This window comes from Dipodomys ordii, unplaced genomic scaffold (genome assembly GCF_000151885.1).
Source record: "Dipodomys ordii isolate 6190 unplaced genomic scaffold, Dord_2.0 Scaffold125, whole genome shotgun sequence".
NCBI classification, from domain to species: domain Eukaryota; kingdom Metazoa; phylum Chordata; class Mammalia; order Rodentia; family Heteromyidae; genus Dipodomys; species Dipodomys ordii.
Window position 1 is genome coordinate 3,685,827 of NW_012267341.1, and position 19,376 is coordinate 3,705,202.

The following is a 19,376-nucleotide window of genomic DNA, read 5'->3' on the forward strand; positions in this document are numbered from 1 at the left end:
GCCCTGAGTTCAAACCCTAGTACCACAAATGAATAGACAAGGGTGTAGAAAGTTCAACTACTGGCTAATTCACTTACAATGCAACAACAAATCCAATACATGTGAACACACATTCTTGTCTGGATGAAAATATAACTATAATTTCCAAAACAAAAAACTGATGAGAACAATAGCACTGCTTTGCAAATCTTGTTATTGTCTGACCTGACATGAAAGGTTTTTTTTTTTTTTTTTTTTAGTGCTTGTATGGGGGCTTGAACTTGAAGCTTTTTTTTTTTTTTCCAGGGTTGAGGACAGAATCCAGGGCCTTGCGTGTGCCGGGCAGGCGCCCTTCCACTGGGCTAAACCCCCAGCCCCTCCCCCCCTTTTTTTTTAAACTGAAGGCTGGTACTCTACCATTTGATCCACACCTCCACTTCTATTTTATTACTGGTTGATTAGTTTCAGGGATTTTCTGCCCAGGCTGGCTTCAAACTGTGATCCTCAGATCTCAGCCTCCTGAGTAACTAGGGTTACATGAGCCACCAGTGTCTGGCAAGAGTTGATTCTTATAACTGCTTCCACACTCTATCTTTTAAAATGTTTTTGTTGAAATATTAAGCAAATTAGTTTCATCTCAATATGCAGTTTAGAACCCTTTCAAAGATTTTCCTTAACATCAACCACTGGTCATCTGGAAAATATCAGTTCAGGGTTACACAGATCTTCTAAATATTAATACAACTCATACAATAACAACTACAAAAAAATCACATCTGTGAATACCAACAGTGATTTTATCAGAAAAATCTAAATAATAGGAAAAGACCAGGCTTAAAGATGCACACTAGTTTTCCAAAATCAAACTTTTGTAAAAAAACTCAACTTTGGTCACCAGTAAGTAATGAATGAATCCAGCCCACTAGTTTCCTTGAAGTGTCACTGTTATACAATTATGAAAAAAAAATACCTGCTAAGACATTCATGTCTGAAGAACCAGTTTGTTTGCCAGTTGTTCTTAATAAACATAGTCCACAAAAAAGTTTACAGCTTGGCTCAAACACTACACTTGGGATGGGAGCAGAGGGGTTTGATGCATACTTTCCATGTCATCAAAAAGTGCTCAGAGGCCAGGATTTAATAAAAAAACTAATGATGTTTACTGCTTCGTCAAGGGACAGCCCTAAATAAAATCAGCATTTTCTTTTTTTACACTTTAAAGTGGAAGTGAAGAACACGGTGACTAGTTGAGTTTGGTGATGATGATATGATTTGTGTTAAGGAACCACCATATTACCCATTGGTACTTTGTACCATTAGTACCAATTCAACCCAGGGTATAAACACTGCACATCTTAGTACTGCTATGAAAGCAGATTTGTGGATCTGAGCTCAGAAATGGTTTATGGACCCATCCAGGTATCCAAGTTTATACTTTATCACCTGCTATTTTAGAGATCTCCCTGGATGTCAGGTTGTATGTCTACTAGTGATGGGATAGGTGTAGTTCAGGAAAGGAATGCATATTATTATTATCAAACAGTTTCCATGCCTAGTGCCCACAACACTACACAAGTGAGCGGCTCTCAGCTTTACTGTGACAGGGAGGGCAAGGTTAAAGCTGATCACCTTTTGGTGATTATGAGCACTACCGGTTAAGCAGAAAGTTGTTAAAAAAAAAAGTAGTCACAACAAAAAACACCTTAGATCAATGAAACAAAAATGTCATTAAGCTAACCCATGTTCAAGAGATTTTCTAAAGTAAAACTCTAATAATTATGTAGGTGAGTCATATTTCCTACCCATTACACAAATTTATCTTCATGGAGATAAGATCAGATGGTAGAATTATATACTTGACAAGAAAAACAAGAATGTAAAGGAGAAGAGAGAATTTCTACAGTGTGACCGAGAATCTAATTAGCACTTCTCTGACTTGCTTGAGGATTGAGTGCTGTGGTAACATCAAATGCATTATGTTTCTAAGTGGGTATATATTTTTTCTTGGTTATTTTTGGTAGTGAAGTGCAGAGAAAGGGAAAAAAGGGAGGATAATGAACCAGACGATTAATTTAGACTCTAACTGATACTCTATATACAGAGCCTTCAGAACTGAATGTCTAAATTAAAATTCAGCATCATGTCACTATTCAGTGAAGACATTCTATCCTCAAAAGACATTTGAGAAAGAATGTGAGGAAATATAAAAAACAGTCATAAAAGATTTTACATGGTGATTTTTTTTTAGCTTTGGTCTATCATCTTTCTTTCACTTTTTTTTTTTTTTTAATTCACATGGTGTTTTGTGGAGGGGTGGCTCTGGGTCTGTGGCAGGACAAAGAAGTCAGGCTGCAAGTCTCCCAAGCAGTCAATGTTGTGATGTGTGATATGGTGGGTTCATATAACCTTTAGTCTGAATAAGGACTAAAACAAATTAAAAAACCTATGGTTGACCCAGAGTTCAAGCCCCACGACCGACCAAAAAAAAAAAAAAGAAAGAAAAAACCTATGGTTGAAGCAGCCATGGTGGCACATGACATCTGAAATGCTATCACTCAGGAGGCTGAAGCAGGAGTTCCAGGTCAGCCCAGGCTACATAGCAAAACCCAGTCTCTAAAAAAAGAAGAGGAGGACGAGGAGGGGGAAGTGAAGGAGAAGGAGGTAGAAAAAGTCTACCTATGATTTGAATCTAATACTGTTATAGAACAACTTTAAAACTGATCAACAACTTACATGTACACACATTAATGCTTTAAAGAAATCTGAGAGGAGCAATTCTTTAGACTTTAAGAAGTAAATCAAGGAACCAAATATATTAGCAAATAGACACACAAATTCCAGATTAAATAATTCTGATTTGATAACTTTAATATGCTTAAACTTGTGGCTATTACATATTGGTAGAGGAATATTTAGTGATACTAAAACAGTCAATAAAACATAGCATACCTAACTTTCTATTTGTCTAATTTGTTTCTGTTTGTGTTTCTTTGTGACAGGGTCTTGCTATGTAGCCGAGACTGGCCTAGAACTTCTGATCCTCCTCAGCCTACCAAGGGCTAAGCCAGTTTGCTTGCATGTTAATAGGAAAAATGATTCTCAAGTTAGATCTAAAATATAAACATCTATGAAAACACATAGAGGGACATATGCATACATACAAACTGACTAAACTATGGTATGCGCAGGGATACATTTCTATAATATCTCCTCTTAAACAATTGACAGTCTAAAAAAAGTTAATACTGGGAAGCTAGAATATATTTTACCTAAAGAAACTGATGCTACAAGGGATGAGAGGGTGGATGGAGGCAGGAATAGGTGACTATGTTCGCAATACTCAATGTATGTATGTGAAAATGGAACCAGGTTAACTTGGGGGTTGGATGTGGTTGAGATGGGGGAAAAATCATGAAGAGGTTAACACTAATATACACTGTATTCGTAAGTTGAATTGTACTCAGAAGTTTCACTGAAATCCATTTGGACAACTATTTAAAGATAATAAAAAATGAAATTAAAAAAATTAAACTCTGGAAAATTTTAAGATGTAGACCTAATAAATTGAGTATGTAACACACAAAAAATTCCTCTGTACTGGGGGCATAGTTTAGGTGGTAGAATGCTTGTCTAGCAAGAGTGAGGCACTGAATTCTAACCGCAGTACTGAAAAAAATAGCCCTAAAAAGAAATTGGAACTAAAACATAAAGTGGAAGCAAGACCAAAAAATTTAACATTTCTCTTCCTGCTTATCTGTAATTTCTAAATCTTCCATAGTGTGTATATTTTCTTTATATTAATTGAAAAAGAAAACCTGTCATTAAAAAATTCTTTTTGAAGAATGATAAAAAAAATGCTGCTAAAATGAGACAGGAAAAAGCTACTTTATTAAGCAAGTTCTGTGACTTATGTGTACTTGAAAGCAGTTATTCTAGCCCAGGACAATCATGCTCCAACAGACCTGTATGCAATGTTTGGAGTCACTTTTGGCTGTCAAGATTACATGAGAAATGCCACTGGCCTGTAGTATCCAGTGAGCAGAGGTCACAAATACTTGTAAATATGCTACAGTGCACAGGACATCTTCATGACAAACAATTAATCTTGCCCCAAATATCAACAGCACAGGAACTGAGAAATATGTTCTGAAAGATAACCAGAATGAATGACAAAAACAAAAACCCTTCATCCCTCTGGCCTGTCTATCTCTCAACCTCTCTGCTACAACTTGACAAGCAAATAAAATAATTTCAATAGAAACAAAGACAGTAGCTTACTGGATAGACCTAATTCAATACCAATCTCACACAAAAGGGTCTTCACATTTCTCTAGACTATATTCTAAACTCAGCCTTAAAACTTAAACATGCCAAGAAGCAAGCCCTAGACACTAGGCCTCATCTCCCTGTGTCAGAAGCCATGTCTGATTTTTGAATGTCTTTGTAGAGTGGTAGTCTATGCTTATCTGTATTGCTAGAAGTTCTCAACATGTCACATTTTTGTGCATCTGAACCCAGTAAGCAAAATTCCATTTTCTTCAAAGTCTCTTTCAATAACACATAATATTGTTTGCCAAAGGCAAGATTCCAGGAACTAAATAGGGAGCTATTTCTTGGACCTTAACTCTACCCTCTGGACAAGCTTAATTTATATCTGAAAATATCTTTGCCTACTGTCATGGAAATTTTGAAAAACAAAAGAAGCACCAGAAACAAGCCAAGGCAGTAATAAATTAGATGTCTGAGAACTCCGTATCCACAGAATTAATGCAAAGTTAGTGACAACAACACAAAAACACCAGATTTTTTTTTTTTCTTCCTCACAAATAGCACAAAGAGTGTGAGAAATGGAAAAAGGCATTCTGACTCACTGCATAGCAAATGCATCCAGGGTGCATACAGAGGGTTTCAGCCAAAAAGGCTTGAGGAGGGGCTATCAGGAGGAGCAATAGTTCATGTTCCTAAAATCCTCGCCTCTCGTACTTATAGTTTGCTCTAGCCCCAGAGTAAACTAAGTTTAGCCTCTGAATTCATGCACAAAAAGCAGTGAGGCATGGTGTCATATGCCTGGTATCTCAGCTATGTGAGAAGCAGAGAGAAGAACATAGAAGCCCTAATAAAAAGCAGTTAGCAGGACCCTATCAAAAAAAGTAAGCCAGGAGTGGTGGTACATAGCAGCAATCCCAGCTACTACATGGGCAGCAGAGGCAGGAAGATTACAGTTATGCTGGTTCAGGCCAAAATGTGAGACTCTATTTAACAAATAGTCAAAGGCAAAAAAAGGTTGAGGCACAACTCAAGTGGTAGAGTGCCTGTCTAGAAAGCACAGATCCTGAGTTTAAACCCTAGCAGCACCAACACACACACACACACACACACACACACACACAAACACACACACACACACACACACACACACACACACACACTCCACATATCCACAAAGCCTCAATGTTTGAGAAGTATCAAGTATCTCTGCCAGCTTAGTGCTTTTTACTTGTTAGTATCCAAAACCTAATAATACATAGTCTATAAAACCATAGCAATGACAATATTCCAACATACGTGAGGATTTGGTTCCATAGTGATTCTTGAATAAGTGTAAGGAAGTTCTCCATACCATGCTGTAAGTCTTGGCTGAAGATAAGTTATATCTAAGAAAGAAAATACAGGGCTCTTGAGACAGTTTAGTGCTACTTCAGGTGGACCCACTGCAAGTCAAGTATGAGCCAGCACTTGGCAAGAAGCTCTGAGAAACTCCAAGGAAGAGAAGGCTGGGTGCTGACTCCAGGCCGCCTCACAGAGGATGTGGGATTTGGTGAGGAGAATGGGGAAGGCTTCTAAAGAAGAATAAGGGAAGGTATGGGGCAGAAACAGTCTGGAAGAAGGCTCTGAGATGAGGATGTATGTGACGTGAACATGTTTCTCAAAGCAGGATGTGGAACTTGGACTATTGTCAGCAGGAATTTGTGGGACCAATGTCCATGTGAAAACTAAACAAACTGCTCATCCATGTATCCAATGTTGTGTAAACTTCTGATTCCAAATGAGAGGAAAAAGTACTCAGACCAACTCTAGCAATGTAGCTAATTTTAGTCAGAAGTCTGTGATATGTGCTATTTCCCCACAGATGGTATCAATACAGAAAGAATACAATGAAAATAGAAGCAGGACTAGGAGTGCAGCTCACTGGTAAAGCATGCAATTTGCACGTGCAAGGTCCTGGGGCCAATTTATAGCACAAAAAGAACAAAAAGTAGCTGGCAGTCCTTGAAGGCTTATTGCAAACCAGGCATTCTGTTAAGCACTTATTATCTCATTTAATTAACACAACAACATTATAAAATAGGTAGCATTTGCTGAATTTAAAAGGAAATTTTGTTACAATTAGTTATCACTATGAATGATATAGAAAGCAAAGTAAGAAACCAAAATCCCAGCTGTAGAAACATCTGGAAGTTGGAAAAAGTCTGCCCTGAAAAAAGCTGATTCCTGGAAGGAGAGATGTAGCTCAAGTGATAGAGTGCTGAACACAGAAGTTTAGGGCAGCATCCAGACCCTGAGTTAAAACCCCAGGACCAGCACACACACAAAAAAGCTGATTCCTAATGTGTGAGTGATAAAGATTCTTTGCTTTTTTCTTTACAAAAATTTCAAATTCACAGGAATATACAGGACATCTATGCCAGAGCACAGACGCCCCCCAGTGACCACCTGTGGTATCACAAGCCCTGTTGCTTATGGGTGCCTACAGAACAGGAGCAGGTTACAAGTCAGGCAATCAACTCTTGTACCTTTATCAGCTAGGAAAAGTGCAGACTCTAAAACTAAAGCCTGGACACTTCTGGTGAAAGCAAAAGAAGATAAAAAGTCAGTAAGAAGAGTGCCAAATAGAATCAGAAGAAAAACTTCTGGAAGCTTCTGTGAAGAAAGAAGGAAGCTGGCACAGCTTGAACAGATAAGAGGCAACGAATAAGCAGCCACAGGGCTGTCCTACCAGGCTTCCTCTGGTCCTTCTATTCTGCAGGCTTCTCCCTGAGCTCTGGGCACCTTACACTGTTTCTCCTGCCTGAAAGTTTCCTTCCTGTCCGTTGGGACTGACCAAGTTCTACTCCTTAGGCTCTCAGGTTTTAAACCTCTGCTGAAGGCTAATTGTGGTGAGCAGAGAAAGCAGTGTTCCCAGCATGCTCAGAGGGAGGCCAGGCCACAGCCACTGCAACCTCACAGAGCTCTACTCACCCTCTCGGACGCCCACCCTCTGTTTCCAGGGAACAGCTCGGTGAAGCTGCTCCAATATCCAGTTGGCTTCTTCCACATCAACAAAGCCAGGATATAAACGGACCCTTGAGGCAGGAAGAACCATTATCAACTACAGAACACAGATAACACAGGTCAGATTTTCACTACTAGTAAAATGAGTTCATGGATCCTTCCTCTACTCGGGAGAAGACATCACCTTGCCAACCTCCCACAGCACTGTCACCAGCTCCTTTCGCATCCAGACAATGAGGCCAGGAAGGATGTGGGGCGGGGTGGTGGGGTGGTGGTGGCGGGGAGGCTGGTGATGGAGATATGAGAGGCCTGGTAGATTTTGGCTCAAATACTACATAAGAATTTGAGTACTATTGTCAAGTAAGAATTTAAGGGGTGAAAATGACCATCTTCCCTGCACCTTGATTTTCTCAAATGACATTCATCTCCTAAGGTTACTGTGGGGAGCAAACAAGACACTTTGGCCTGTGTTGTTTTAACGAGTGGCTGTCTTTTGAAGGATTACAGAGGAATGGCAGGGATTACTTATGACTTTGGCAAAACAATGCTGATTCAGCTTAAAATTTAAGATATCTTTTCCTAAGAAATGTTCTAAAAGAATATCCTCTCAAAAACCCTTGTGATGGTCCGTTGCTGGTGGCTCACACCTGTAATCCTAGCCACTCAGGAGGCTGAGATCTGAGGGTTGTGGTTCAAAGCCAGCCCAGGCAGGAAAAATCTGTGAGACTCTTATCTCCAATTAACCACTAGAAAACCGGAAGTGGCACTGTGGAGCTCAAGTGGTAGAGTGCTCGCCTTGAAGTGAAGAGCTGAGGGACAACGCCCAAGCCCAGAGTTCAAGCCCCACGACAAAACCAAAAACCAAAACAAAACCAAAAACCAAACCAAAACAAAAACCCCTCGTGCTGGCAGTAAACTCTTACCCTGAAGGTGTGTTTAATTTGAAAGAGCCAAAGCTGGCCAGCAGCCACCTAGTTAACAATGAGAGAGATGTAGCCAAAATAATGCAACTGGTCTTGTATGGCTGTTAATCTTGTCTTAAAGGGGAGGCTACAAAAAGCTCTATAACTAGAGCAGGGCTGTAAGAACCCAGACTCCAGCAGAATTCTAAGGAATTCTTTGTTTTTTTCTTGGTGTTTGAACTTGGGGCCTTAGCACTGTTCCTGAGCTTTTGTGCTTAAGGCTAGGGCTCTATGACTTAGAGCCATAGCTCCACTTCTGGTTTTCTCATGATTATTTGAAGGTAAGTCTCACGCCCAGGTTGGCAGGTTGAACCACAATCCTCAGATCTCAGCCTCCTGGGTAGTTAGGATTACAAGTGTGAGCCACTGGCCTGGCTAGGAGAAGATTATTTTAAATCTACAAGTTGGTAACTACAGTCACTTTCTAGTGAGCACTGACTTACCTAGATATGCCTGTGGGTGATAGGCTGATCTCATACACACCCTCCCTGCTAGAGAAAAAGAAAAGACACTTGTTGGTAGGAGGCAAAACAGTCCTCCTCTTCCTTCCCCGGCTGAGGGAGCCCCACTAACATCACGTAGCTATAACACAGTGCGATGACATCTTGGGGCAAGATTGGGACACACCATTAAAGGCCCTAGGGATGGAACTCTGATAAGCCCAGAACATGGAGAGAATAGTATGAAGTAAGTTCTAATTCTACTCCTTTATATTTCAACCATAATTCAAGATGACAGGACCCAGGAATCTACCACACAAAGGGTAATCTAAGAGAGACAAAGGGGCGTCTCCTTTTTGGAAAGCTTGGAACAGGGGATGTGTTTTCCAGATGGCAAGCACGTCCCAGGGCTTGGAGCTTACGTTGCTCTCAAAGATGAATGTAGAGCAATGTTTCTCCTATGAGTGAAATCCCTCAGTGGCTCCCCTGGATTTGCTCAGGGTCTTCATGAGTCTATCCTCTGTACCCATCAACTGCTCCCAATCTCTTAAACACATCACTGCTTTGGATCTGTGTTTCTATACACTGAGTGCCACCCTGCCAGATAGCAACCCCAACCCATGCCAGCTTTGATGTAGCAGAAAATTCCTATCTACCCTTTAAAACCCTACCTCCACAGCACCCTAAGCCTCTCCTGGCCCTATATACATGCAAGTAATGTTACCCATCTCCTCCTGTGTGCTAGCACTAAGTCTCACACCATATCTACTGTTTTATGATACACAAGACTGTAATCTGCACATACTAGGCTGCAGGCCTCTTGGGTCACTATTGTAATGTGGATGCACACAAAGCTCATAGGATCTAACCTAATGTGAAAAACATAAAACTGCTGAAGATGTGCAGGGCCCAAAACCCTAACAAGTTGGACAACTGTGTCAGATCCTTCGGACTCTTTATAGCAACTACCACAAACGGAACGTCTTCAAAAAACCTTTTGCCATAAGAATAGTAGTTCATAACCACCAAGCTAAGACCTTTGTACATTTGTGAGTCCTTCTAAATCACAGCTGTAGGCAGTTACCATATGTACAGTATGGTGTGTATATATATATCTATAAATATAGATATACTTCTCAGTTGTCTATACAGTGTTCTAGAATTCAATATTTTAATGTGATGCATTTTTACTCTCTTAGAAACTGGCTCTTGCCAGGCACCAGTGGCTTATGCCTGTAATCCTAGCTACTCAGGATGCTGAGATCTGAGAATCATGGTTCAAAGCCAGCCCGGGCAGGAAAGTCTGTGAGATTCTTATCTCTAATAAACCACTAGAAAACTGGAAGTAGTGCTGTGGCTCAAGTGGTAGAGCACTTGCATTGAGCTGAAGAGCTCAGGGATAGCGCCCAGGCCGAGTTCAAGCCCCATGACGAACAAAAAAAAAATAAAGAAAAAGAAAAGAAACTGGCTCTCTTTATATATGGAGCACATTTCTGGGTGTTAAAAAAGATACCTAGCAGGCTGGGAAGGTGGCTCAGTGGTAGAGCACTTGCCTTGCATGCATGAGGCCCTGGGTTCAATTCCTCAGCACCACATAAGCAGAAAAAGCCAGAAGTGGCGCTGTGGCTCAAGTGGTAGATTGCTCGCCTAGAGCTGAAGAGCTCGGGGGCAGTGCCCAGGCACAGAGTTCAGGCCCAGGACTGGCAAAAAAAAAAAAAAAAAAAAACAAACCTAGCATAGTTAACTATCACAATTAGCAAACCCAAGCCAAATGGATTGTCATTTTCCTCTTGACTCCAAACACAATTATCCAGCCTGAACGTTCCATTTTTAATGGGTTCCATAGTTCTATTTATTCTCTTTATTATTATTAATGGAAGTAACATTATACTGGCATTCTTTTTATGTTGGTATGAGGACTTGAACTCAGGGCTTTGCACTCTTTTTGTCCACTCACAGCTGGCACTCTATTACTTGAGCCACTCCTTCCATCTAGCACTGTGCAAGTTAAGTGGAGATAAGAGTCTAACTTAGACTGGTTTCACACCTCAATCCTCAGATCTGTCTCCAGAGTAGCTACCATTACAGGCGTGAGCCCCCAGTGTCTGGACAAATTGGTATTTTCAAAACAAAGATTATTAGAATTAGACTAGGCCTTCAGTGATTGTATTAGTCCAAATCTTTTTACAGACAAGGAAAAAAAGATATCCAGAGATATGGGAGGAACTTACCACAGGTCTTTTTAGACTTAATTAATGGCAAAGACAAGGCTAGATACTCTTTGAACTTATGTTGACATTTGTGTTAGTTTCAAATTCTTCTAAGATATCCAAATCATCCTACAAACAGCTGAATAGCATAGGAGATTGTTTATGATCAAGAACACCTATCTGATACTAATTTGCTAAAATAAAGGGATAGCTTTTATTGACAAACTTTATGAGGTAGAAATTGATAATTGGGAAGAGAGAAGCAAGGCATTTTTCTTACCACTTTAGACCAGATCAATGTAAGAACATTTAGCACCAGTTAAATTGCTTTTGTAACAATCATATGGTTTTAATAATGTTCGCTAAGGTCATCTAGGTTGCGGCAGAGCCTCTTAAGCACCACCAGCAAAATGGTACTTAGTGACTTCTCAAAGAGCCGAGCTCAAACAACTTGGGAAAGATCCCTTCCAAATTTAGCTAAGATGTGTTTTAGCTTACCGGCTACAGATACCAGCAAGAGGAGGCCAGAAAAGCCACACAAGAGTCAAAATTAATGTATAGCGATCTTGTTACAATTTCTGTACCATCAGTAAATTTAGAAAGTCTTTTCAAATTTGAAGATTGAGATTGGAATTTTCCAGTCTAAAATGAAGAGGCTTACTGGGCCCTTCTGTTCCAGACGGAAAAACTCAGGGTTAAGGGAAAGTTCCTGGCTCTTTTTTTCATTGTGGGCAGCAATTACAGGATGGAATCAAAGTACTTACTCGATCACACGTGGTTCGGGGGCTCTACGGACTACCTGTAAGGAAACAGGTAGATCTTAGTTCTGGAATGGTTCCCAAGGGTTACACTGATTTTCCATTTCCTCTCATTTCTGGTGAATGCAAGTCAGGTTTACTATCCCTTTTTCATTCCAACCTATCAATAGTCTGTTTCTGACCTTTTTTTAAAAGACCTATTTCACACTTGCAAGCAGACTGAAAAAAGAATACAATTAAAATTAATCTGTTTCCCTACTGAGCAGCAGCTCTAGAGAAACCTTCTTTACATAAAAACTTTTACATTTTTAATTTTTTTTTTGTGGTACTAGGGTTTGAATTTAGGTCTCATGCTTGATAGGTAGGTACCTTACCACAGACCTTTTTGCTCTAGTTATTTTTTCAAGTAGGGTCTTGAATTTTTGTCCAGGTCAGCCCAGAGCATAGTCTTATTCCCACCTTCTACACACAGGCACATACCATCATGCTCAGCATTTATTGAAATGGGGTCTCATCTGACTAACATTTTGTGCAATCTGCTGCTGAACCACAATCCTCCCAATGTCTACTTCCTAAGTAGCTGGGATTACAGATGTGAGCCTGCACACATAGCCTAAATTTTTTTTTTTTGCTGGTCATGGGGCCTGAACTCTGGGCCTGGGCGCTGTCCCTCAGCTCTTCAGCTCAAGGCTAGCGCTCTACCACTGGAGCCACAGTGTCACTTCCGGCTTTTTCTGCTAATGTGGTGCTAAGGAATCGAACCCAGGGCCTCATGCATGTAAGGCAAGTACTCTACCGCTGAGCCACCTTCCCAGCCCCAGCCTAAATTTTTTATAAACAGTATATATACTAGAAAAATAAAACTTTTGATATTTATGCAATCATTGCCATAGCATGGTACCTGAGTTTTAAAACTCATTTATCCTTATTTTTAAAATGAGGCATGGGCTGGAAATGGCTTAGTGGTAGAGTATTTGCCTAACATGCATAAAGCCCCAGGTTCAATTCCTCAGTACCACATACACAGAAAAAGCCAGAAGAGGCCCTGTAGCTCAAGTGGTAGAGTGCTAGCCTTGAGCAAAAGAAGCACAGGGACAGTGCCCAGACCCTTAGTTCCAAGCCCCAGGACTGGCAAAAAAAAAAAAAAAAAAAGCTAAAAGTGTGATAAAGCACACCTATAATTGCATCACTCTGAAAGCTGAGGCAGGAAGACCTACAGTTCAAGTCTAGTTTAGGCTATGTAGTGGGCTTCAGAACAGACTGGGATACATAAGAAGACCTTGTCTCAAAAAAAGAAAAAAAATCATTAAAAAAACGAAAGTAGGGCTTAGAGATGAGCTGAAGAAGTAGCAGTAAGTAGCCTAGGAGTGCACAGAGTTCAAACCCCAGTACTGTCCCTCCTCCAAAAATGAAAAATTGCAAAATAAAAGAAATGAGAATGGGTGTATAACGCAGTGGTAGAACACTGGCCTAGCAAGCACACGGCCCTGGGTATGATCCAAGCACTCTTACTTACTTAAAAAAAAAGTAAATCTTCTATTTCTTCTATTTTGCTCCATGGGGGGAAAACGTTAGGAAGCAGACCTTCTGCTACAATAACTGAAATTTACTTACAATAACTGAGTATTAAATATTTGGCATAGTAACAGCAGACAGACAGCAGATATTAAACTGTCAGAGCTTAGATCACCTGTGGTATGAACTTCTAGTCTCTGCTCACTATTTTGTCTCTGTGCCAAATAAATAGGCAGCTACATACAGGGGGCAGAATATGAAGAAGCCTCTATCAGATAATGGAGGTCATATTTTTCTTTTCCCTTTTTTTTTGGCATCACAAGGCTTTGAACAAAGCCTCAAGTTTGCTGGGCTGGCACTGTTTTTCACTGGTTATTTTTAGGATGAGGAGTTTAGTTTCGCTTTTCACTTAGGCACTAGCCTAGACTACAACTGCCTCCTTTAGGATTTCATAGTTGCTGGGATTACAGGGCCCGTGTCAGGTCCAGCCATGCCCAGCTTCCCATGGAAATGGGGTCTCTATGGACTTTTCTGTCCAGGCTGGCCTGAAACTGTGATTCTCCCTATCTCAGACTTGTATATAACTTGGCATGACAGGCATGTAACACCTTATCTAACTATGGATTGAAAAGAGGGTCTCATGAACTTTTCTGCCTGGGTTGACTGAAACTGAAACCCATCAATCTCAGCTTCCCAAGCAGTTAGGATTTCAGGCACAAGTCACTGACTCCTGATGAAATAGTTCATATTTCATTATTACTATAGTTCTTTTTGTTCTATTATTCATTAGTAAATTTATTCAGTCACTATTTGAGTACCTGCTGGGGTTCTTTGAATATAAACAGTCTGTCAGACAGTGAATGTTCCTTGTTCCTCCAGTTCTGACCAGGTGTCTGATGGAGATGGCTCCTAGGAGTGGTAGCTGAAACAGGAGAGAGAACAGCCTCAAAGCAGGAAAAAGTCTATTTGTGTCATCTTCTACGAGGCGGAAGCCAAAAACACCCTCTTGCGGATGATTCTATAATATATCAAATTAACTGACCAGGTCAATAGAAGACCTCAACATACTCTAGAAAGTTGAAGGGTACTAAATAAATAGGAGGAACACAAAATATCACTATCACTATCAATGCATACGGACATGGTTGTCAAGATCCATTGACACACACTCACAGCCTGTTAGGTTCTCACCTGGCTGAGCAGCCGCTCGCTTCTTTGCAGGAGCAGCCCAGGCTCCTTGCACTCGGGCTTGCCGTCTTTTGTCTTCCATTCTGAACAAAAAGCCTTCTGGTCTTGGCTTTCAGAAGATTTCATTCCTGATTCAAACCACAAGTCTGTTTTTTAAAAACAAATGTATATTTAGTTCAGGTTGTGAGAGTCTGGCTAGTTAAGGCACAATGATAATCCTTTCAGGCAGAAGATCCAACAATCCACGCTTCTATATAAAACTATCATCACATCAAACGTGTCTAAGTCCCTCAGAACGGCTGATTTACCTTTTGTAAGCTCATAGTTCTTTCACAAGAATGTGAGTGTTGAATTTTAAAACTGGAACTCATAATAAACCACATTTTCATTACTCTCCAAGAAAGCATAAGGAAACAGAAATGACATTGTGCCATACCCAGACACTGAAAAACAAGTCAAGACTCAGTTTTGAAGTGCATTTCCATATTTTACTATTATTGGCTGCAAACTTTCCTGGAAGTGTGTTGACTGGCACAGAAAGACATTGTGAACAATCTTACACATGGGATCTACAGAGTCAAACTTTTTAGTTTGACTAAAAGTAAAATAAGTAAACTAAACTACAATGGAAAGTACTAAGAAGTGGAGGAAGATATATGGGGAAAGGAAAATACTGATCAAAGGGTAAAGAGCTTCATTTAGACAAGAGAAATATGTTTTAATGACCTCATATGCAAATGGTGACTACAATAAATAGCAGTGCAGTGTGCACTTCCAAATGGCTAAGTTAAATGTTTCTACCAGTAAAATTTATTAGCTTGATTTAATCATTCTAAAGGTAAAATAAATCAAACCATCACAATGTACCCATTAAATTGAGAAAATAAAAATATAGCTGGAGGTATGGTTCAGCAGTAGAGCACTTGTATAACAAATGTAAGGCTCTAATTTCAAACACCAGTATCATTAAAAAAAGAACATTTAAAATGGCCATGGCTCACCTTCAAAGAACTGATTTATGATAGATTTTGTTGTCTATCTTTATGAACAGTAGTGTATGTCCATAATTATATGCCAATATGTTGTGGACCTCAGGGTTTAGAGACTTACCCAAGGTCATTCAGGAAAAAAATTCATGGTAGGTAGATTAAAAAACTACATTTTAGAAGGGCGCCAGTGGCTTACACCTGTAATCTTAGCTATTCAAGAGGCTGAGATCTGAGGATCACAGTTCAAAGCCAGCTGGGGCAGGAAAGTCCATGAGACTCTTATCTCCAATAAACCACCAGAAAACCGGAAGTGGCACTGTGGCTCAAGTAGTAGAGTGCTAGCCTTGAGCTGAAGAGCTGAGGGACAGGGCCCAGGCCCAGAGTTCAAGCCCCGCAACGACTCAAAACAAACAAAACCCTACATTTTATTGGAGTTCTAGTCTTTTTTTTTTTTTTTTTGCTAATTGACAAAAATCCAGCACGCAATAACCAGTAATTCTGACTTGACATTTTTGCCAATAAGAGTTGAAGCCACCCAGGTGCCAATGGCTCATGCCTGTAATCCTAGCTACTCAGGAGGCTGGTGGAAGCCAGCCCAGGCAGGAAAATCCATGAGACTCTTACCACTAACATACTATTCAGAAAAAGCTAAAAGTGGGGCGGTGGCTCAAGTGGTAGAACGCTAGCCTTGAGTAAAGAGAGGCTCAGGGACAAAGCCCAACCGGAAGGAAGGAAGGAAGAAAGAAAGGAAGGAGGGAGGGAGGGAAGGAGGGAGGGAGGGAGGAACGAAGGGAGGTAGGTTTAAGCCCTTTGGCAAATACAAACGCATTCACAACTATAACAACAAAAACAAAACAAAACCAGAGGCAGTCAGGCCACGTGTTCTGAATCGATCTACACTTCTTTGTCTATGAAATCTTCATCCTTCAACTTCTCAAAGGGGGGCTGGGAAGGTGACTCAGTGGTAGAACGCTTGCCTTGCATACATGAGGCCCTGGGTTCGATTCCTCAGCACCACATAAGCAGAAAAAAAAGAGCCAGAAGTGGGGCTGACATTCAAGTGGTAGAGTGCTAGCCTTCAGCTGAAGAGCTGAGGGACAGTGCCCAGGCCTAGAGTTCAGGCCCCACGACAGACAAAAACAAACAAACAAAAAACGTCTCAAAGGTAGCAAGCTTATTTTACAGCTCGTTTAACCTGGAGATTCTAACTCCACCCCACCCCACCCCCGCCCCAACCGTTGGTCTGATTCAATGGAGCTGAGCTGAGCTAGGTCCAGGAATCCATACGTAGATGTTTCCCTAGGTGATAAGAATCACAGGCTTATGCATTACAGAGGCTACCCTCCGCCCCAAAGAATTACTGACAGAATCAAAACCAACTCTACGGCCCCACAGGGTGTGTGAAGGAACACCCACCTCTATACGACATTTCCCCCCTCTCTGAATTGAGGCCTTAAAAACACCACCACCACCACTAGCTATGGTTCCCAGAGCGTCTACCACCTGCTTACGTGCCGGCTCCATTCATTCGGGAGCAATACTTTGTCAGGAAGCAAGTATTCAAGTGCAGGAGTCCAGGCCCCAACCCAGACCCTTAGTCTATTAACCTGTTTGGTCTCGCCGTGGTTGTCCATGCAGATAAAGCGTGGAACCCCACAGCCGAGCCCAGGCCCAGGGCGCTGGTGCCGGCTGGAACTCACGTGCGTGGCTTCAACTCTTATTGGCTTCCGAGCCCCGGCTTCTTCCCTCAATTCCTCCCTCCCGGGCGAGGTGCAGCAGGGGATGCGCGCGGACCAGGGGAGCGTCGGCTAGCCCGGAAGTCGCCCCCCCCCCCGCCTCCTCTACGCACCCCTGAGGAAAGCTGCGACGCTCGGCCTTAACGCAAACCCCACGGCTACGGACACCCTCAGCCTCGGTCACCGCCGCCGGAGGTCCCGGGACCCTGAACAGTGAGACACCAACTCCAGTAACTACCAACCACAGGCCCGTGGCTTCACGCACTTCCTCGCGACGTCACTGCCGTTTCCGGTGAGCGCCAGGAAGTTCCGGACCGCCTCCTAATCCCGGCGCCCAGAGGTCCGGTTCGCTGGAGGTGGACGAGTTCGGTGACCCGGGTGGGTTTGGGGGTGCGGAGGAGCGGTGTGAAGGGCGGGTTAGGGCTGAGGTGGGAATGCAGACGTGTCTCCCAGGCCTAGGGCCTCAGGACTTCTGCTGATCGCCCAAGCGTTTGCATCTTGGAACTATTCAGAGAGAGCGAGTGCGTTGCAGCGGAGCTGGCGGGAAAGCGATGGAGCTGGGGCCAGGTCCTGGTGTGCCCAGCAAACGATGTGTGATTTATCTAGAAAGGCTAGGAGAGCCTAAGATGCGCCTCCTGTGTGTTCCCACTGCAACCCGAGCATTCCTCAGGGCATGGCCTCAGGCTGTAGACATCTAGCCGCTCCAGTGCTAAACAAATGGCTCAGTTTCATTCCAAACGGAACCTCGTACGAAATAGGAAGTGTGAGGCCAACTCTCCATTTCGTCTTTTTTACTGTTCCTCCCCCACCCCCTCCCCTGTCCCAGGGCTTGAACTACTCAGGGTCTGGGCTCCGTTTCTAAGCATAGCTTCTCACAGACCTTCCTGCCCGGGCTGGCTTCGAACTGCAGTTCAGAGATCTCAGCCTCCCGAGTAGTTAGGATTACAGGCGTGAGCTACCAGTTCCCCGCACTCCACTTCTTTTTAAAATGGTCACAGCTCCGTCAGGAACATTTAATAAGATGATAAACGTAAAGAATTTACAATTCTGCCTGGGACATAATAGAGAAATTCCGTAAATCTGCCGGGGACTGGTGGCTCACGCTTGTAATCCTAGCTACTCAGGAGGCTGAGATCTGAGGATCCTGGTTCAAAGCCAGCCCGGGCAGGAAAGTCCGTGAAACTCTTATTTCCAATAAACCACCAGAAAACCGGAAGTGGTGCTGTAGCTCAAGTGGGAGAGCGCTCACCTTGAGCTGAAGAGCTGAGGAACAGAGCCCAGGCCCAGAGTTAAGGCTCCACGACAAAAAACAAAAAACCCAGAAATTCCGTAAATCTAAAAAGTTTTAAGAGGATCTTCTCTCCCCAATCCAACTTCTTGAGAAACATCTTTAAAGTGGTCATGATAAACCACGTACCTTACAGGTGAATATGGTCAATGTGACACAGAATTAACAATTTTGTGCAAGTTATTCTGTAACATGCAACAACAACAAGGTCCCTATGGAAATCTTTAAAATAAATCTAATCTTTGATGCAGCAAGCCCAGGGTATCCCATCATGCACCTGTAGGAAGCTCAGTGTACCCCCATCAATGTACATGTATTGCTGCCACTAGCAAGTCCAATTTTCACAGCACCCATTATTCTTTGTTATGTGTTGTGACATTGAAGGAAAAGGCATTTATTCTCGAACTCAAAGGACAGAAAGCCAAGCTTATAATTTTTACCCCCCCCCCCCCATCCACAGTAATTTGTCAAAGTCTGTTTTCTGGCTCAGGAACCTTGGCTGTATCTTATAAAGGATGCTGTTTCTTTTCTGTGATTATAGTTTTGGATCAGAAACTAATAAGCCTGGATTGAGGAGTCTCTAAAAGTAGTGTTTGACACTTGTTAAGTCCCCAAGTAGAATGTTTCAAAAAAAAAAAGTTCATCACTTGTTGGCATCTGAAACCACTGTATTTTTTTTTAAGTGGGATCACTAACATTTTTAGCAGTGCCTAAGGTAATTTTAATGCATAGAAAGTTTGGAAACGTCATGGACCCATGTAGGGTGAGAAATCAATTCATTTATCTGGGACTGAGAGATTTCCAGGACACAGAACTTTAACGTGCTAGAGCCAGTAGACTCAATCCATGTATATATATTCTATTAGATGTTCTTTGTGGTCTTGGCATGCTCATTTGAGACTTTCTTTCTTTCTATTTGTAGTGTTTATGTATGATTTGGGTGTTGGTGATAGTAGTAAAGACTGGGAGAATGAATGTGGATCAAGTGTGTTGCCCATTAGCCCCATGGATTCTCAGCTCCAAGCCCACCCTTCATTGC

At 41.9% G+C, this 19,376-nt stretch overlaps 1 protein-coding gene across 5 annotated transcripts in view; it reads right to left on the bottom strand.

Annotated features, from left to right (window-relative positions):
• Alkbh3 (alkB, alkylation repair homolog 3 (E. coli)) overlaps positions 1-17,131 on the bottom strand; it is a 41,525-nt gene extending 24,394 nt beyond the window's left edge. For 3 of the 5 annotated variants that reach the window (XR_001175589.1, XM_013030036.1, XM_013030034.1), the window contains exons 1-7: positions 16,921-17,131; positions 14,328-14,470; positions 13,955-14,058; positions 11,628-11,662; positions 8,657-8,704; positions 7,219-7,322; positions 5,545-5,633 (exon numbers count right to left, since the gene is read on the bottom strand). Coding sequence is in view for 4 of the 5 variants with exons in the window: in XM_013030036.1 (XP_012885490.1) it covers positions 5,545-5,633; positions 7,219-7,322; positions 8,657-8,704; positions 11,628-11,662; positions 13,955-14,058; positions 14,328-14,406 (459 nt within the window). In the remaining variant the exon portion in view is untranslated. The remainder of the gene's footprint in view (positions 1-5,544; positions 5,634-7,218; positions 7,323-8,656; positions 8,705-11,627; positions 11,663-13,954; positions 14,059-14,327; positions 14,471-16,920) is intronic. The other 2 variants (XM_013030035.1, XM_013030037.1) reach the window with 2 other exon arrangements.
• Positions 17,132-19,376: the final 2,245 nt, after the last annotated feature.